Source organism: Schistocerca americana, chromosome 3 (genome assembly GCF_021461395.2).
Source record: "Schistocerca americana isolate TAMUIC-IGC-003095 chromosome 3, iqSchAmer2.1, whole genome shotgun sequence".
Lineage (NCBI taxonomy): Eukaryota > Metazoa > Arthropoda > Insecta > Orthoptera > Acrididae > Schistocerca > Schistocerca americana.
The window spans coordinates 990,910,360-990,925,858 of NC_060121.1; the positions used below are offsets into that span (position 1 = coordinate 990,910,360).

Genomic DNA, 15,499 nt, shown 5'->3' on the forward strand with positions numbered 1-15,499 from the left:
AATAGCAGTCTTAACTAATTTTTTCTTTCAGAATACAAGGTGATTGATGCAGGCTGTCAGAGAGAACTACACATCTTATTTTTAGTGATGAAATATGCTAGAGATAAGGAATAGTTAGGTAATGAGTAATGAAGTGATTTTTTGCAGATGATAGTGAATACTGATGAATAATGATGAAGGAAATGGTATTATGAATAATGAAGTTTTTCTCTACAGGTGATGATAATGGTGAAGTTATGATGATATGGATAATGAAGTTTTTTTTTCTTTATGCCACGTAGTTATTTAAGTATTTGTTGCGGTTTGCTTTGACAGCAGGTGTTACATTGCATAGTAGGATGACGGAAAGTTTTGGAAAGGACAGCTATGGAACACATTTTATACACATTTCACTACTTGTTAATTCGAAGTTCACTACTTTTCAGCATAGTGTGCGTTTCTTCTTTCAGGTCAATAATCCGTTTTTGTATTTTTTCCAGGAGAAGTTTTTCATGACACTTACTAAACCTGTTACTTATTATACCTGTTCTAGTACTTGCATTTTTATATTTTTTACCCATTTGTGTTTATCATTTATAAATGTGATCACATGTACTGCCTTGTTACATAATCTTGCTACAGCTGACTCATGACGAATGACGTTACCTATCCTCATTTGCAGCAATAGGTCAAAAGCAAAAAGTATTATGCCTCAGTAATTAATTATCGATCCCAACGCAATGCATTGCTACCAAAAAAAAATGTATTACCAGTCCCACATAATGTCACTAGTTTATGATAATTCTGAATAATACTGATCAACTCTGAATAGCATGTCACTCGAGTAATGACCTCTTAATGAGACTATATTCAAAATAATGCTTTGTCACTAGCTAATAACTGCCACTGTTTATTGTAATGCCTGTGATTGCTAATGATTTGACTGTAATTAACTGATTTTTAATAATGACTTTGTAATGATCTGAATAATACTGAATGATGAACTATGTTTTATTCTATTCAATACTTGATGGCCACTGAGTGCCAATAATTAATGTCAATCAACGAAATTGTTATTAATTATGCCATTAATTAACTCTTGTTTTCAATGTTCATACTTTGTAATTGGAAATAAATGTGATTGTTTCATAATGCTTTGTAATTAGGAAAAGACTAATGATTCTTAATAGATTGGAATGACACATAATTAATTAACTATGGTACTGTTTAATAATGCTTTGTAATTAATTAAGGCTAATAATTCTTAGTATATTGAAATGACAAATGATTAATTAATTAACTGTAATTAGACAAATGATTAATTAACGACAAATGATTAATTAACTGTAATTATACAAATGATTAATTAACTGTAATTAGACAAATGATTAATTAAAGACAAATGATTAATTAACTGTAATTAGGAGAAGGTTAATGATTCTTGATTATACTCTGTAACTGAAAAGAATGCGATTATTTCATAATGCTTTGTAACCAGGAAAAGAAGGCTACTGATTCTATGTAAAACAATTAATGAACATTTTTCTGTAATACTACATACTTGGTACAGAAATGTTCAATAACTGGGCTATGAATGCCACGAACTATCAATGAAGACTGTAATTGTCAATATTATGTGACTTGATGTCCTTCACCTCATAAGCTGACTACCCTGAATTACTGCAATGTCCATTGTCCTGTTTATCCCAGTGATCATGGAGCACTATATTTGGTTTTGCACTAATTCTACGTTGGTGTGCCTTGTAAGAGTGTGGTGTTGACACGACATGCTGTCCACCACCATGAGCGATGAAGACATTATTATGGTCCCACTGTTTGGTGTACCTAATGTACTGCCAAAATGAAAACATGGAACATTACTACGACAGTTCAGTGTCTTGGCTACACTGATAAATTCTGATGGGAAAAGAACTTCAAGTTGTGTCACTTGGTGTTGTACTACTGTGGAAAGATATGGACTTTCAGAGCAGCTGTGTGCAATCTAAAGTGCTACAACCATGATGCAATCCTTCCCTTTCCTATCCTGATTCTTGTCACATAAAAAAAAAAATTTTTTTTGGTAACATCATTTATGTTCATAGGTTATACATTTTTCGATTCGCTAAACTCCAGTGTGAGTACACTTATGTCACTGGTCGACATGATGTTTGCCATTATGTTTATTTGTTGTGAAAATACTAAAGACATTTTTCAGTGCATGTGCACTTTGGACATGAATTTTTTTTTTGCCATTATGTTTATTTGTTGTGAAAATGCTAAAGACATTTTTCAGTGCATGTACACTTGTCAACATAATATTTTTTGCCAGTCTGTTTATTTGTTCTGAATATGCTAAAGAATTTTTTCAGTGCCTGTGCACTTTGTTATCTGTCAAATAATTTGTATATACTTTTCTGATTTGCTACTATGTTTTGTACTCACATTTTGTCTTTGTCTGATATATTTTGTACTTAGTGCGTGTGCACAACATTTACTTTATGTACTACATCTAATTATTCTTGCCAGTCTGTTTATTTGTTCTGCATATGCTAAAGAATTTTTTCAGTGCCTGTGCACTTTATCTGTCAAAAAGTTTGTATATACTTTTTTCTGATTTGCTACTATGTTTAGTATTCACATTTTGTCCTTGTCTGATATATTTTGTACTTAGTGCGTGTGCACAACATTTAAATATTCTGTAAGTTGTAGGATTTTGTTAATTAAAGAAAAATTTTGCCGCGCTTGGCAAGTCCAAATGACTCACCATCGCTGCCAAATTTTTGCCCCCCGAGTGGAGGGTTATGAAACACGTATGTAACGCAGCAGCGATGGCGAGGCATTGTAGCATCTGTGACCAGAGAGTATGCGCTTGACCGCGCGAGTGTTGCGAGCGGTTCTCAGTCAGTAGTAGTCTTTGCGAGTTAGTTGTCGCTATGCAGTCTAGCAGTCAGTCAGTCGTTGCTCAGTCTAGCAGTCAGTCAGTCGTTGCGAGTCTGTAGCTCTGTCTAGTTGAGAGCAGTACTCAGTCTGTAGTCGTCATGCAGAGCGGTCGGTCAGTAGTAGCAGCCCAGTGCGGTTGTGTGATGTAGGCGGTCGGCAACAATGGTCAAGATGAGGAATAAGGTATACTGTTAATTAATATAATCATTAGATAATGAAAAATTTTATTTATTGTAATTATTCTCCAACAAGTCTCCCAATAATAATTTTTTATTTCAAAAGCATTTTCTCAAAAGTTTAATTTTTTTGAACTAAAGATCTCGTTGCACTTCCCATTTCATTCCACTTCTTTTTGAAGAAAAATTTCACTAGAATTACAAAAAAAAAAGGAGAATATTATTATTTGCAATGCAGTTCCTCCAAGTGGTGCGCAACAACAAGAGCAGATATGTGACATCCATTTATTCTGAGGTAAGACTTTAATTCTGATTGTTTTTACACAGGGCCAAAGACCGATATTTCGGTTTAATTGAATTTTCTTGTCACTGAATGGACTTTAATTTTTTGAAGGATTTATAATTGAGTCAGATTGCGAATTTCACATTTGTTGCTATTGTCAGTACATTTGATTGTAGGCAGGTTACGCATAGAGCCATGTCCATCAGCATTTCTAATTAGTATCGTTATTTTCTTTTAAAATTTTTGTAGGGAGGTTACACTTGACTCCAAATTTCTATTAAGTATTGTCAATTTTATTTTCTTCTTATATAAAAAATTGCGGTGGGGAGGTTACAACTTTCACCACCAAAATATTTTTTAGTTCTCAATCTTCTTCACAATACAAAGTGGGGCAAGTATGTCCCACGAACCAATGCGAGATACCTTATCTGTTGACTCAGTGATTTTGTAATTTTCTTTTTTAGACATAAACAGGATTTTGCAGGGAATAAAATAACTACAAATTATACATGCATGCAATCAGAGGTAGGAGATCAATACGTAAGTGATTCTGACAGTGACTGGAGTCTGACAGTGACTGGGGTCTGACAGTGACTGGGGTCTGACAGTGACTGGGGTCTGACAGTGACTGGGGTCTGACAGTGACTGGAGTCTGACAGTGACTGGGGTCTGACAATGACTGGGGTCTGACAGTGACTCGGGTCTTACGGTGACTGGGGTCTGACAGTGACTAGGGTCTGACAGTGACTGGGGTCTGACAATGACTGGGGTCTGACAGTGACTAGGGTCTGACAGTGACTGGGGTCTGACAGTGACTGGGGTCTGACAGTGACTAGGGTCTGACAGTGACTGGGGTCTGACAGTGACTGGGGTCTGACAGTGACTGGGGTCTGACAGTGACTGGGGTCTGACAGTGACTGGAGTCTGACAGTGACTGGGGTCTGACAATGACTGGGGTCTGACAGTGACTGGGGTCTGACAGTGACTGGGGTCTGACAGTGACTGGGGTCTGACAGTGACTAGGGTCTGACAGTGACTGGGGTCTGACAATGACTGGGGTCTGACAGTGACTAGGGTCTGACAGTGACTGGGGTCTGACAGTGACTGGGGTCTGACAGTGACTGGGGTCTGACAGTGACTGGGGTCTGACAGTGACTGGGATCTGACAGTGACTGGAGTCTGACAGTGACTGGGGTCTGACAATGACTGGGGTCTGACAATGACTGGGGTCTGACAGTGACTGGGGTCTGACAGTGACTAGGGTCTGACAGTGACTGGGGTCACTGTCAGAATCATTTACGCATTGATTTCCTATCTCTTCAATGTTTATAACAGATGCATTATGTTCAGCCTTTTCATCAGAGTCCTCAGCAGCGAAAATATCAAGAAAGACATTCGCAATTCTACTGTTACTGTTATTGGCTATTTGTGAAACGTCTGAACTATCACCTGCTGTTGTATCTGCGAAATGGAAATGATAATTCATTAATAGCAAGCTGTAACTGTATTATTTTCAGTGCAAATTAATGAAAAGGAATTAAACAGCATCACGTTATATTTCAAACCGATAAATAATCTTACAAATAAGGTCTGCTGGGACACATGTGTCCCACTAATTTTATTTCGAGTGTAAAATAATACAGTCACTGGTAAGTACATTCGACAGTGTATTTGTACTAAAAATGAATATTTCGTTAGTAATAAGACGAATTACTTACTTCAGACATCTCTATAAAGTGAGAAATGATGAAAACTGTGGTATGACACAAATCAGTGAAGTTGCAGTGGCCATATGCATGCGCCAACCAAGGAAAGTAGCCATAGCCTCCTCTGGTGTCTGTGCAGTGCAGTCCAGATTTTTTCTTAGGTTCATTGCAGTCCTCCCTAGATGGCAGGAACTTGCAGAGCAGGATAATATATATCCCGACACACTAATTTGTGCTCAAAGTTAGTGGGACATATATGACCCATCAACCACGAAAGGGTTAACACGGTCACTCACAATCCCTTCCACTCACGTTAGCAAGTTTATGGTGTTGCATTTCCCGAAAACGTATTAGCTACAAAAATACTGATTGTTTTTGACTGATAATGCTCGCCAAACATTAAGTCTGTCGGTACCAAACACAGTCACAGTTTGTAGCCACCGACCTACTCAATACGCCACGCGGAATATATGTCTTTTCTCGTCACAAAATTCACTTAAAAATTCCGAAATTTCTACACGCCCATCGGAATAATTATGCCGTCACTTTACCACACTTTTGATGTATGAGACACTACTAGATCCGGCAACTTATCGTTTCCATGGGAACTACTACTACTACTACTACTACTACTACTACACACGTCCGAACTGTTTCATGGCTAGGCTCCGACTCCTCTCTAGAATACTCCAAGTCTTCTCTACCAGCAGAGAAAGGCGCGCGAAGAATATTGCTTTACCATTGGTCAGTTTACTCAACAGCCAATAGCAAAACAACATTCTCCCGCGTCAATCCGCGCTTTTCACCAATAACCAATCGCAAAATAGTAAACCTCACGACTGCACTTTTTACCGACGTAATTATCTAATATGCTGAAGTTTTGCTTATGCATAAAGTTATTTACTGTTGTTATTTATACCTGAATTAACTTTCCCTTTACCATAAACTTACTTTACAAACCTATTCTACAAAAATCCCCTTTGTCCATATCCATACTTCTTCGAAATGTTCCCACACTAAATCCTACTACATAACTCGTTAAACAATTATCTTCATATTAAGCTTAAACCACACTCACGCATCATTCATACTGCTAAAACACATTTATAAGATTTTACATACACAAAAAGACATGATAACACTTTATGAAAATACTAGAACAGTGTATGAAAAATATTCTATTACTTTAGTGCACTCTAGTGGGCACAATCGAAACTAAAATCACAGTCCCCCTACCTAATATTGTCCTCTATCGGCTGATACATAAACTACGTGCGCGTCCAGTCTCGCGTCACCATCTGCCACTATCCAGCTCTGAGACACATCTCCCACTTAACCGCCTCCAAGGCAGGATCGGTATACGGCGCTACGCCACACTGCCTTGTCTGTGTTGGTGCTGGCTCGCACAGTAGGCGACACAACACCACGACACGTCCAAAGCTATCGTTTCGTTGTTTATTCAGTCTTTTTCTCACGGTCACCTCCCACTTGGCTGTCCCTTCCCAGAGATCCCGATGGGAGACTATTCCGGAAACTTTTGCCAATGGGGAGATAATCGTGACACCTTTTCAATTACGGGCCATATGTTCTCTGGATACACGTTATGTGTCTTTAATGTAGTGGTTTCCAATGCCTTCCGCGTCCTCATGCCGTTTATCATTGACAATTCTTCCACTTTTAAAGGGCGTATCTTCGCCCAAGAGCAAGAGAGTGCCCTGAAACTGTGTCCGCTGCTCCACTTTCTTTGACAAGGCAAGGGTGACTTCTTATGCTAGAAGTCTTCGTCCGCCACTGCTGACCATCTTTATTAAGCGGAGGCGCGGTTCGACCCTGGGTCGCAGAACTGATTGATTACCAACCAGAGGCGCCACGTCACGACCACGGCTGGAGACTCACCCACGTCCAGACAGGTCTTGTAGAGCGCCCTCGCCTGCTTCACTGGCCGCAGGTCGTCGTCCTTGTTCTCGGCCTCCAGAAGCTCTGCAACAAGTGATGCGATAAATACGTAAATAAAGAAACTCGTCAGAGATGAAAAACATTGAAGATTAAAAACAGGACAAATAATAGCTACTACCGAGAAGCGAACGACGAGCTATGCCAACTTGTCGAGCATGAGCAGTTGCCACAGCGGGACAGATACCCAGAATGCCTCACATACGCCGCATGCAGCCACGGCATGCGTTATGGACCAGTCATTGCCGAACTACAGCAACGAGACGAATTGGACAACGTCAAACGAACAGCATCTGCCCGCCTTAGTACACTACTGGCCATTAAAATTGCTACACCACGAAGATGACGTGCTACAGACGCGAAATCTAACCGACAGCAAGAAGATGCTGTGATTGCAAATGATTAGCTTTTCAGAGCATTCACACAAGGTTGGCTCCGGTGGCGACACCTACAACGTGCTGGCATGAGGAAAGTTTCCAACCGATTTCTCATACACAAACAGCAGTTGACCGGCGTTGCCTGGTGAAACGTTGTTGTGACGCCTCGTGTAAAGAGGAGAAATGCGTACCATCACGTTTCCGACTTTGATAAAGGTCGGATTGTACCCTATCGCGATTGCGGTTTATCGTATCGCGACATTGCTGCTCGCGTTGGTCAAGATCCAATGATTGTTAACAGAATATGGAATCGGCGGGTTCAGGAGGGTAATACGGAACGCCCAACGGCCTCGTATCACTAGCAGCCGATATGACAGGCATCTTATCCGCATGGCTGTAGCGGATCGTGCAGCCACGTCTCGATCCCTGAGTTAACAGATGGAGACGTTTGCAAGACAACAACCATCTGCACGAACAGTTCGACGACGTTTGCGGCAACATGGACTATCAGCTCGGAAACCATGGCTGCGGTTACCCTTGACGCTTCATCACAGTCAGGAGCGCCTGCGATGGTGTACTCAACGACGAACCTGGGTGCACGAATGGCAAAACGTAATTTTTCGGATGAATCCAGGTTCCGTTTACAGCATCATGATGGTCGCATCCGCGTTTGGTGACATCGCGGTGAACGCACATTGGAAGCGTGTATTCGTCATGGCCATACTACCGTATCACCCGGCGTGATGGTATGGGGTGCCATTGGTTACACGTCTCGGTCACCTCTTGTTCGCATTGACAGCACTTTGAACAGTGGACATTACATTTCAGATGTTTTACGGCCCGTGGCTCTACCCTTCATTCGATCCCTGCGAAACCATACATTTCAGCAGGATAATGCACGACCGCATGTTGCAGGTCCTGTGCGGGCCTTTCTGGATACAGAAAATTTTCGACTGCTGCCCTGGTCAGCACATTTTCTAGACCTCTCACCAACTGAAAACGTCTGTTCAATGGTGGCCGAGCAACTGTCTCGTCACAATATGCCAGTCACTACTCTTGATGAACTGTGGTATCATGTTGAAGCTGCATGGGCAGCTGTACCTGTACACGCCATCCAAGCTCTGTTTTACTCAATGCCTAGGCGTATCAAGGCCGTTATTACGGCCAGAGGTGGTTGTTATGGTTCTGATTTATCAGGATCTATGCACCCAAATTGTATTAAAATGTAATCACATGTCAGTTCTAATATAATATATTTGTCCAATGAATACCCGTTTACCATCTGCATTTCTTCTTGGTGTAGCAATTTTAATGGCCAGTAGTGTAGTTTTTTCTGGAAATTTTGTGGTGTGCCACACTTCCCGCTAAGAAGAGATGCGGAAGTAAAAGTCTTCCATTTTACGAGATACGTAAGGGTGATCCAAAAGTTAGTGAAAATACACTAATTCACGGAATGATATAGGTACACAGATAAAAGTTGACACACGCGCTTGAAATGATATGGAGTTTTATCGAAACCAGAAACGAGTGCAACAACTGGCCAACAAATGGCGCTGGACGGAAACACGTCACTGATGAAGCATGAGAATCGTATAAAATGAGCTATGGTAAGAGAGAGATAAACGCCTGCTGGAAAGTACGACTTTTATCCAGCGCAGCGCTCCCCCTATGTTGCTACGCGTGTGAAAGACCTCTTGCACACATCATTTAGTGAGGATCGTGCACTGAGCCGCCACGTCCGTCAGCTTTTCCTCCCAGGCCCCCAGACCTCAATCGGCGTGATTCTTGGTTGTGGGATTACCTGAAGGCACAAATCTCCCGCCATCGTCCAACCTCATTACGGATGCTAAATCACAACGGAACTCAGAAGCAGATATCCTCTGAGTAGCGGATCAACTTAAATCACTTAATAAAAGCAAGTCTCCCTGTCCAAACTGTATACCAATTAGGTTCCTTTCAGAGGACACTTAAACAATAGCCCCATACTAAATAATCATATAGAAACGCCCTTTCGACGAAAGATCCGTACTCAAAAACTATAAAGTTGCGCCGGTCACACCAATATTCAGGAATTAGGAGTAATCCACGTAATTACAGGCACATATCATAGGCAGCAGGATTTTGGAACATACATTGTGTTGGAACATTATGAATTACCTCTAAGAAAACAGTCTGTTGACACACAGTCAACGTGGGTTTAGAAAATATCGTTCCTGTGAAACGCAACTAGCTCTTTACTCACACGAAGTGTTGAATGCTACTGAAAAGGGATTTTAAAATTGATTCCGTGTTTCTACAGTTACAGAAGGATTTCGACACTATACCTCACAAGCTGCTTGTAGTTAAATCGAGTGCTTGTGGAATATCATCTCAGTTATGTGACTGGATTCGTCATTTTCTGTCACAGAGGTCACAGTTTGTAGTAACTGACGAAGACTTATCGACTTCAACAGAAGTGATTTCTGGCTTTCGTCAAGGTAGTGTTATAGGCTCTCCACTTTTCCTTAGCTATATGAGCGATTCCGGAGACAATCTGAGTAGCCGTCTTCGGTTGTTTGCAGATGATACTGTCATAAACCCTCTTGTAAACTCATCAGAAGATCTAAGCAAACTGAAAAACAATTTAGATAAGATATCTGAATGGTGCGAAAATTAGCAATTGGCCGTAAATAATGAAAAGTGTCAGGTCATCCACATGAGTGCTAAAAGGAATCCGTTAAACTTTGATTACGCGATAAATCAGTCTAATCGAAAGGCCGTAAATTCAATTAAATACCTACAATTAAGGAAAACTTAAATTGGGAGGAACATAAAGAAAATGTTGTGGGGAAGGCGAACCAAAGGCTGCGTTTTATTGACAGAACACTTAGAAGATGCAACAGATCTGCTAAAGAGGCTGCCTACACTACGCTCTTGTCTGTCCTCTTTTGGAGTACTGCTGCGCGGTGTGGGATCCTTACCAGAGGTAAGGTACTATTCTCGTCGTTTTACTAGCATTACCGGCCAAAGAATGTGGTTTGCTTTGATTTCCACGTGTGAACAACGTGTCGACGGAACACCAACTTTATTACAGCACCGTTTAAGTACCGTTTCTTTCTTCGTGAAACGGGAGATGTAAGAGCACCGATTCTTCGGTAGAAATAAATATGAGACTCGCATGGAACCTGCTGATATGTTGTTGACAGTGAGCTCAGCGACACTTGTATTCTCAGTCGCCCGTTTATTCGGATTTATGCGTCGACGGGCCTGAATGAAATGCCTCTTACTTAACACCGAACTGTCAACTTATTTTGACTAATAGCGACATATTAAACCTGTACGTTAGTTAGGACTGTGAAAACTGATTTATGACGTGGGTGTGTTAAAAGGACTGGTTACTCAGTGACAAATAAAAATATATTTTAATCGCCCACGTTAAAATACCCTGCAGGCTTTGATGAGCATTTTCTGGGCCCTCGATAACATATTTTTGGGAATTAATATAAATTTTAGCACGTCATTTCATTTTCTGCCGAGGCAGACATTCCCATATTTCTCATTTTATACTTTTTTGTTCATACTCATTGCAACTTCAGTTTTTCTGGACATTTTTCTCAGTAAAGTGTCCGATACATTCAGTTTATATTGAAATAAGCGTAAGATATTTTAAACAAGTTTGTAAATAGGCTCTGTCATTCTGTTCAAAACAGAAACCGAAAGTGAATACACTACTGGCACGTGATAATTGGAGGCTGAATGGCCCACAAAACCCGTCATTTGGAAACACTTAGTATTTTCCATTTCATGCAATCTGTTATTGGAATTTAAGCACAATTAAATGTAACGTCTTAAGAAAGAGCACTAGACGTAAATCAAGTAGTGCAATATTTAATCTTAAGCAATTATGTAACGAACTTCCTAGCAGATTAAAACTGTGTGCCGCTCCGAGACTCGAACTCGGGACCCTTGTCTTTCGCGGGCAAGTGGTTCACAGAAGAGTTTCTGTGAAATTTGGAAGGTAGGAGACGAGATACTGGCAGAAGTAGAGGACGGGGCGTGAGTCGTGCTTGGGTAGCTCAGACGGTGGAGCACTTGCCCGCAAAACGCAAAGGTCCTGAGTTCGAGTCTCGGTATGGCGGCACACAGTCTGCCAGGGTTTCATATCAGCGCACACTCCGCTGCAGAGTGAAAATCTCATTCTGGAATTACGTAACACATTGTATTTGAAATAGTGGCTTAGATATTTTTATTATTTTGCTGTAAATACATGAAAATTATGGAGGTGTGAGTAGCTACCATACATTCTGAAGATTCTATTCCAACGTTACACTAAATGAACATACTGCTGAGTAAGTCGACTACATACACTTCAAGACACAGACTTGGCGCCTGTGGGGCATGCAATTGTGCTAACATTGTGGCGTTGCAGGTTGCCAGCCTCCCTTTTCAAAAGGCGCAAACTGGGAGCTTTGTTAAAGGGGAACGGAATATAGTGCGTACAGTAATCAGCTTCCTGTGGGCGTCATCAGATGTTGAGACATTCGCTGATTCGCTCCGAGGCACGGGAGGCTCTTCTCGTTCACACTAGCTGTCCAGTGCATGCATCCCAGTCACTTTTGATGTGAAGTCGCAGTTTTACATCTTGCACTCTTTCCCTATGTACTCCCTCGTGTGCCTTCGTGAGTATGGCAGAGAGATGACAGCTCTTTATCTCAAGCCAATTTAAAGCATTTATTGACCTTACATGTAATATTTATTCCCGTAAAACGTTTCATATCACAATAAAAACCCATACTGAATAGGCTACAGAAAAAACTGCTTCAAATTGTTTGTAAGGTACTCTCTATACTGTATGTGTTTTATTCCTACACAGATAAGAGGAATGAACAAAATACTGAAACTGATGACTAAGAAACTGGTACCAAAAAAATAATTTGATGAGACTCCGAAGTTCAGAAACATTGTATAGCTTGTAGAAACAGTTTCATTAACTATGCAGTTTAGGTAACCGTACACATATAGTTTCTTCGGCAGTGATAGTTCGACGTAATTTTATTTACGCTTTGGCTACCAAGTTAAATCATCGGTATTATGCCTCATTGTCCATACCATTCAGTCCTACAAAGGATAGTAATGGAACAAAATCAGTTTATTTTAAAGTACGCCCAGATGAACTATTCTCATAAACATGTTTCCGTGACTACAAAACCGAGTATCCATATTGCTACCTTCGGTGAGCTTCTGAGTGTTGCCGATGTCTGTGTTGATATAATTTGATATTTATTCATCTGCAACTTTCACCTTTTTTATATTTTCGCGGCCAAGTGTACACGTTACACGTTTGCAAACACATAATACACAAACAGAAGTTTGTTTGTAGACGGCACTTCATTACGGATACAAATATTTGCTACCAACTGTATACTTGCTGCTAACCACGGTATGAATATTAAAATTACGCTGTGCTGCTTGGGACTGAAGAGCATTACATAATAAAAAGAACAAAAAGAGGCTGAAATATTAATTGCAGTATAACATAATTATTCTTTTACAGGTGTATTCTAGCAGAAAGAGTGTGGCCTACAGGAAAGGGGGAGAAAATGTTATTTTCTTTTATTACGGGAAAGTAATTTTGTTATTAAAGACACAAGACTGCTGTCAACGTACAGTACTCAAGTACTTAGACAGTCTGTGTGTTTAACACCACAGTAACACAACTGTTGATACAAATTTTCGTCTTTTCTTTATCCGGAGGAATATAGGGGGTTGTTCAAGATCCGATCATCTGTACAGTTATTTTTGATCAAGGACCCAACTGGGAACATTTGCTTTACAGCTGAGGGAAAGCTCTCGAAAATCTTCGTCGAAATCGTGGAACTGAGGTTATTTTAGTTCCTGAGACAAAAATACGAAGACGTAACCTGCGTATGATTGTGTACTGTTTATCTGTGTGACAGAGGAAAGTCGATAGTTGTGCGACATATTTAGTAGCTGGCGTGTCCTGCAACAAGAATTTTAACTACATATTTGTTTCAGTTACAGCTATGACGACTTGCAACTGATTATGAATGGTACCGTGAACCCACGTATCGATATTAAAATCGAGTATTATGTAACACTATAACCAACTTATCGAGATCTGAAAATGGCCTTTTACGAGCGAAACTTGTCGTAGTCACTTATACGCCCTTGAAGCTGCCACAGAAACAATTTAACTGATGACAGAAGACAATAAGTTTGTCTGCAAAGCGTCAGAAGAAACACTTAATGGCTTGTTTGGCAGCCATAATCTAATAAGCTCTTGTAGCTGAGACGAGGAATTAGTTTAGAAAAAATTGGAACTGTGATTTAATTTCTCCACAATTAATCAAGATGAACAAAACCTTGCTCCAATTATCCCTTGCTAATAGTGCATTCATTTGTACCTCTACAGACACCAGGATAAGATAACAAGTTTCACCACAACGCTTTTCTAATTTCTTACAACAACAGTAGAAAATTTACAACGACATCGTTTTGCAACACAGTCACTTGGTTTTAAGCGCACTAGGACCGTCGTTGCAAGCACAAAAAACATTTTCTCGTTAGAGCAGCAAACCACGTGTTCCCTACTTCCTTGACCTATTCGTCGGAATTGAAGCGACTGCCTCGTAAATCATCTTTAAGCGGACCAAACGAATGGAAATCCGACGGGGCGAAATCAAGACTGCATGCAGGGCGTCCAATATTTAGAGACACATATTCTGGAGTGTTTGAACGGTGTAGATCGCTGTATGTGGAAGAGCGTTGTCATGCAAATAGAGAACGTCCTTTGATAACACTTCGTCGTTTGTTTCAAATTACAGGCTTAAATTCGTTACATGTCATCGTACTGCCAGCTTTTTTACTTCTGACCCCCTTTCCAGGTAGTGTTCCTGTGAATCAGAACAAATTGTGAGAATCGTTTTTCCTGTTCACGGCTGACTCTTGGAATTTCTTTTTGGCTCTTCCATTCCCTGCTCTGTCTTTTGCTCTATGGTTCGAAGAGATGATACTATGTTTCATCTATAGGGATGATTCATTTAAAAAACGTTTTACCTTTTTTGACGTGAGGGAATCTGATAATAGATTCTTACACTGTTGCGAGTGTTCTCTTCATTGAGTTATCTTTGGACCCATCTTGCACAGAATTTACGAAAGCTGAGCCAGTTAAGATTTATGTCACATACTGAACTATGACTAACGTGCATTTGGTCTGCCATTTCTTCGTCAGTCACTTATCGGTTATTCTAAATCAGACCACAAACCGGCTGGTCCCGGCGGAGGTTCGAGTCCTCCCTCGGGTATGGTTGTGTGTGTTTGTCCTTAGGATAAATTAGGTTAGGTAGTGTGTAAGCTTAGGGACTGGTGGCATTAGCAGTTAAGTCCCATAAGATTTCACACACATTTGAACATTTTTGAGACCGCAAACTTGCTCTGTGTTGGAGTCCGTAGTGGATATCATTGGACGTCCTGATATTTCCTCGCTGTTAGCTCTTAGCTGTGGTAAAACATTGCCTCTATAGAATGTTCTATGGATTTCACTTCTTGTGACACTTTCAGAGCACAAAATACGGATTAGAGATCGCTGGTCCTCGTCGGTGGAAACGGAGATTGGCGCAACCATGTATTCTCCTCAACAATTCAAAGCGAACTCTTGTTACACGTGAAGAGAATGGTGCGATCTAGGTGCTGGCGTTTGCACTAAGCTGTACTGCCAGCCTAGAGACGATAACAAGGAAAGTACAGACGCTTACTGAGTTACCATTTTAAATAGACAGCAAGGTCTATTGCTTTTGCTGTGATGATGGTTACTTCGTATAGCGTTTTGATCTCATAGGGCTCCGTCAGCTAAATATAGAGCCAGTATTCACAATAGGTAAGCTGTAAACAAACTTGGTTTGTGCTTATTCTCGTTGTCGGACGAGCCCTTTCAACTACCAACGCTACCCACTGCCAGCAGGGATTCACGGTACCTTATTCAGAGATAAACATGTTTTGCTGACACAAAAAAATGGTTCAAATGGCTCTGAGCACTATGGGACTTAACATCTGAGGTCATCAGTCGCCTAGAACTTAGAACTACTT

General features: G+C 40.6%; 1 protein-coding gene across 1 annotated transcript in view; it reads right to left on the bottom strand.

The window, feature by feature from the left end:
- The window catches only part of LOC124606918 (neprilysin-4-like), a 734,039-nt gene that overhangs the window by 181,686 nt on the left and 536,854 nt on the right, over positions 1 to 15,499 (bottom strand). Inside the window, exon 6 of the mRNA XM_047139027.1 lies at positions 6,981 to 7,064. Coding sequence (XP_046994983.1) covers positions 6,981 to 7,064 — 84 coding nt within the window. The remainder of the gene's footprint in view (positions 1 to 6,980; positions 7,065 to 15,499) is intronic.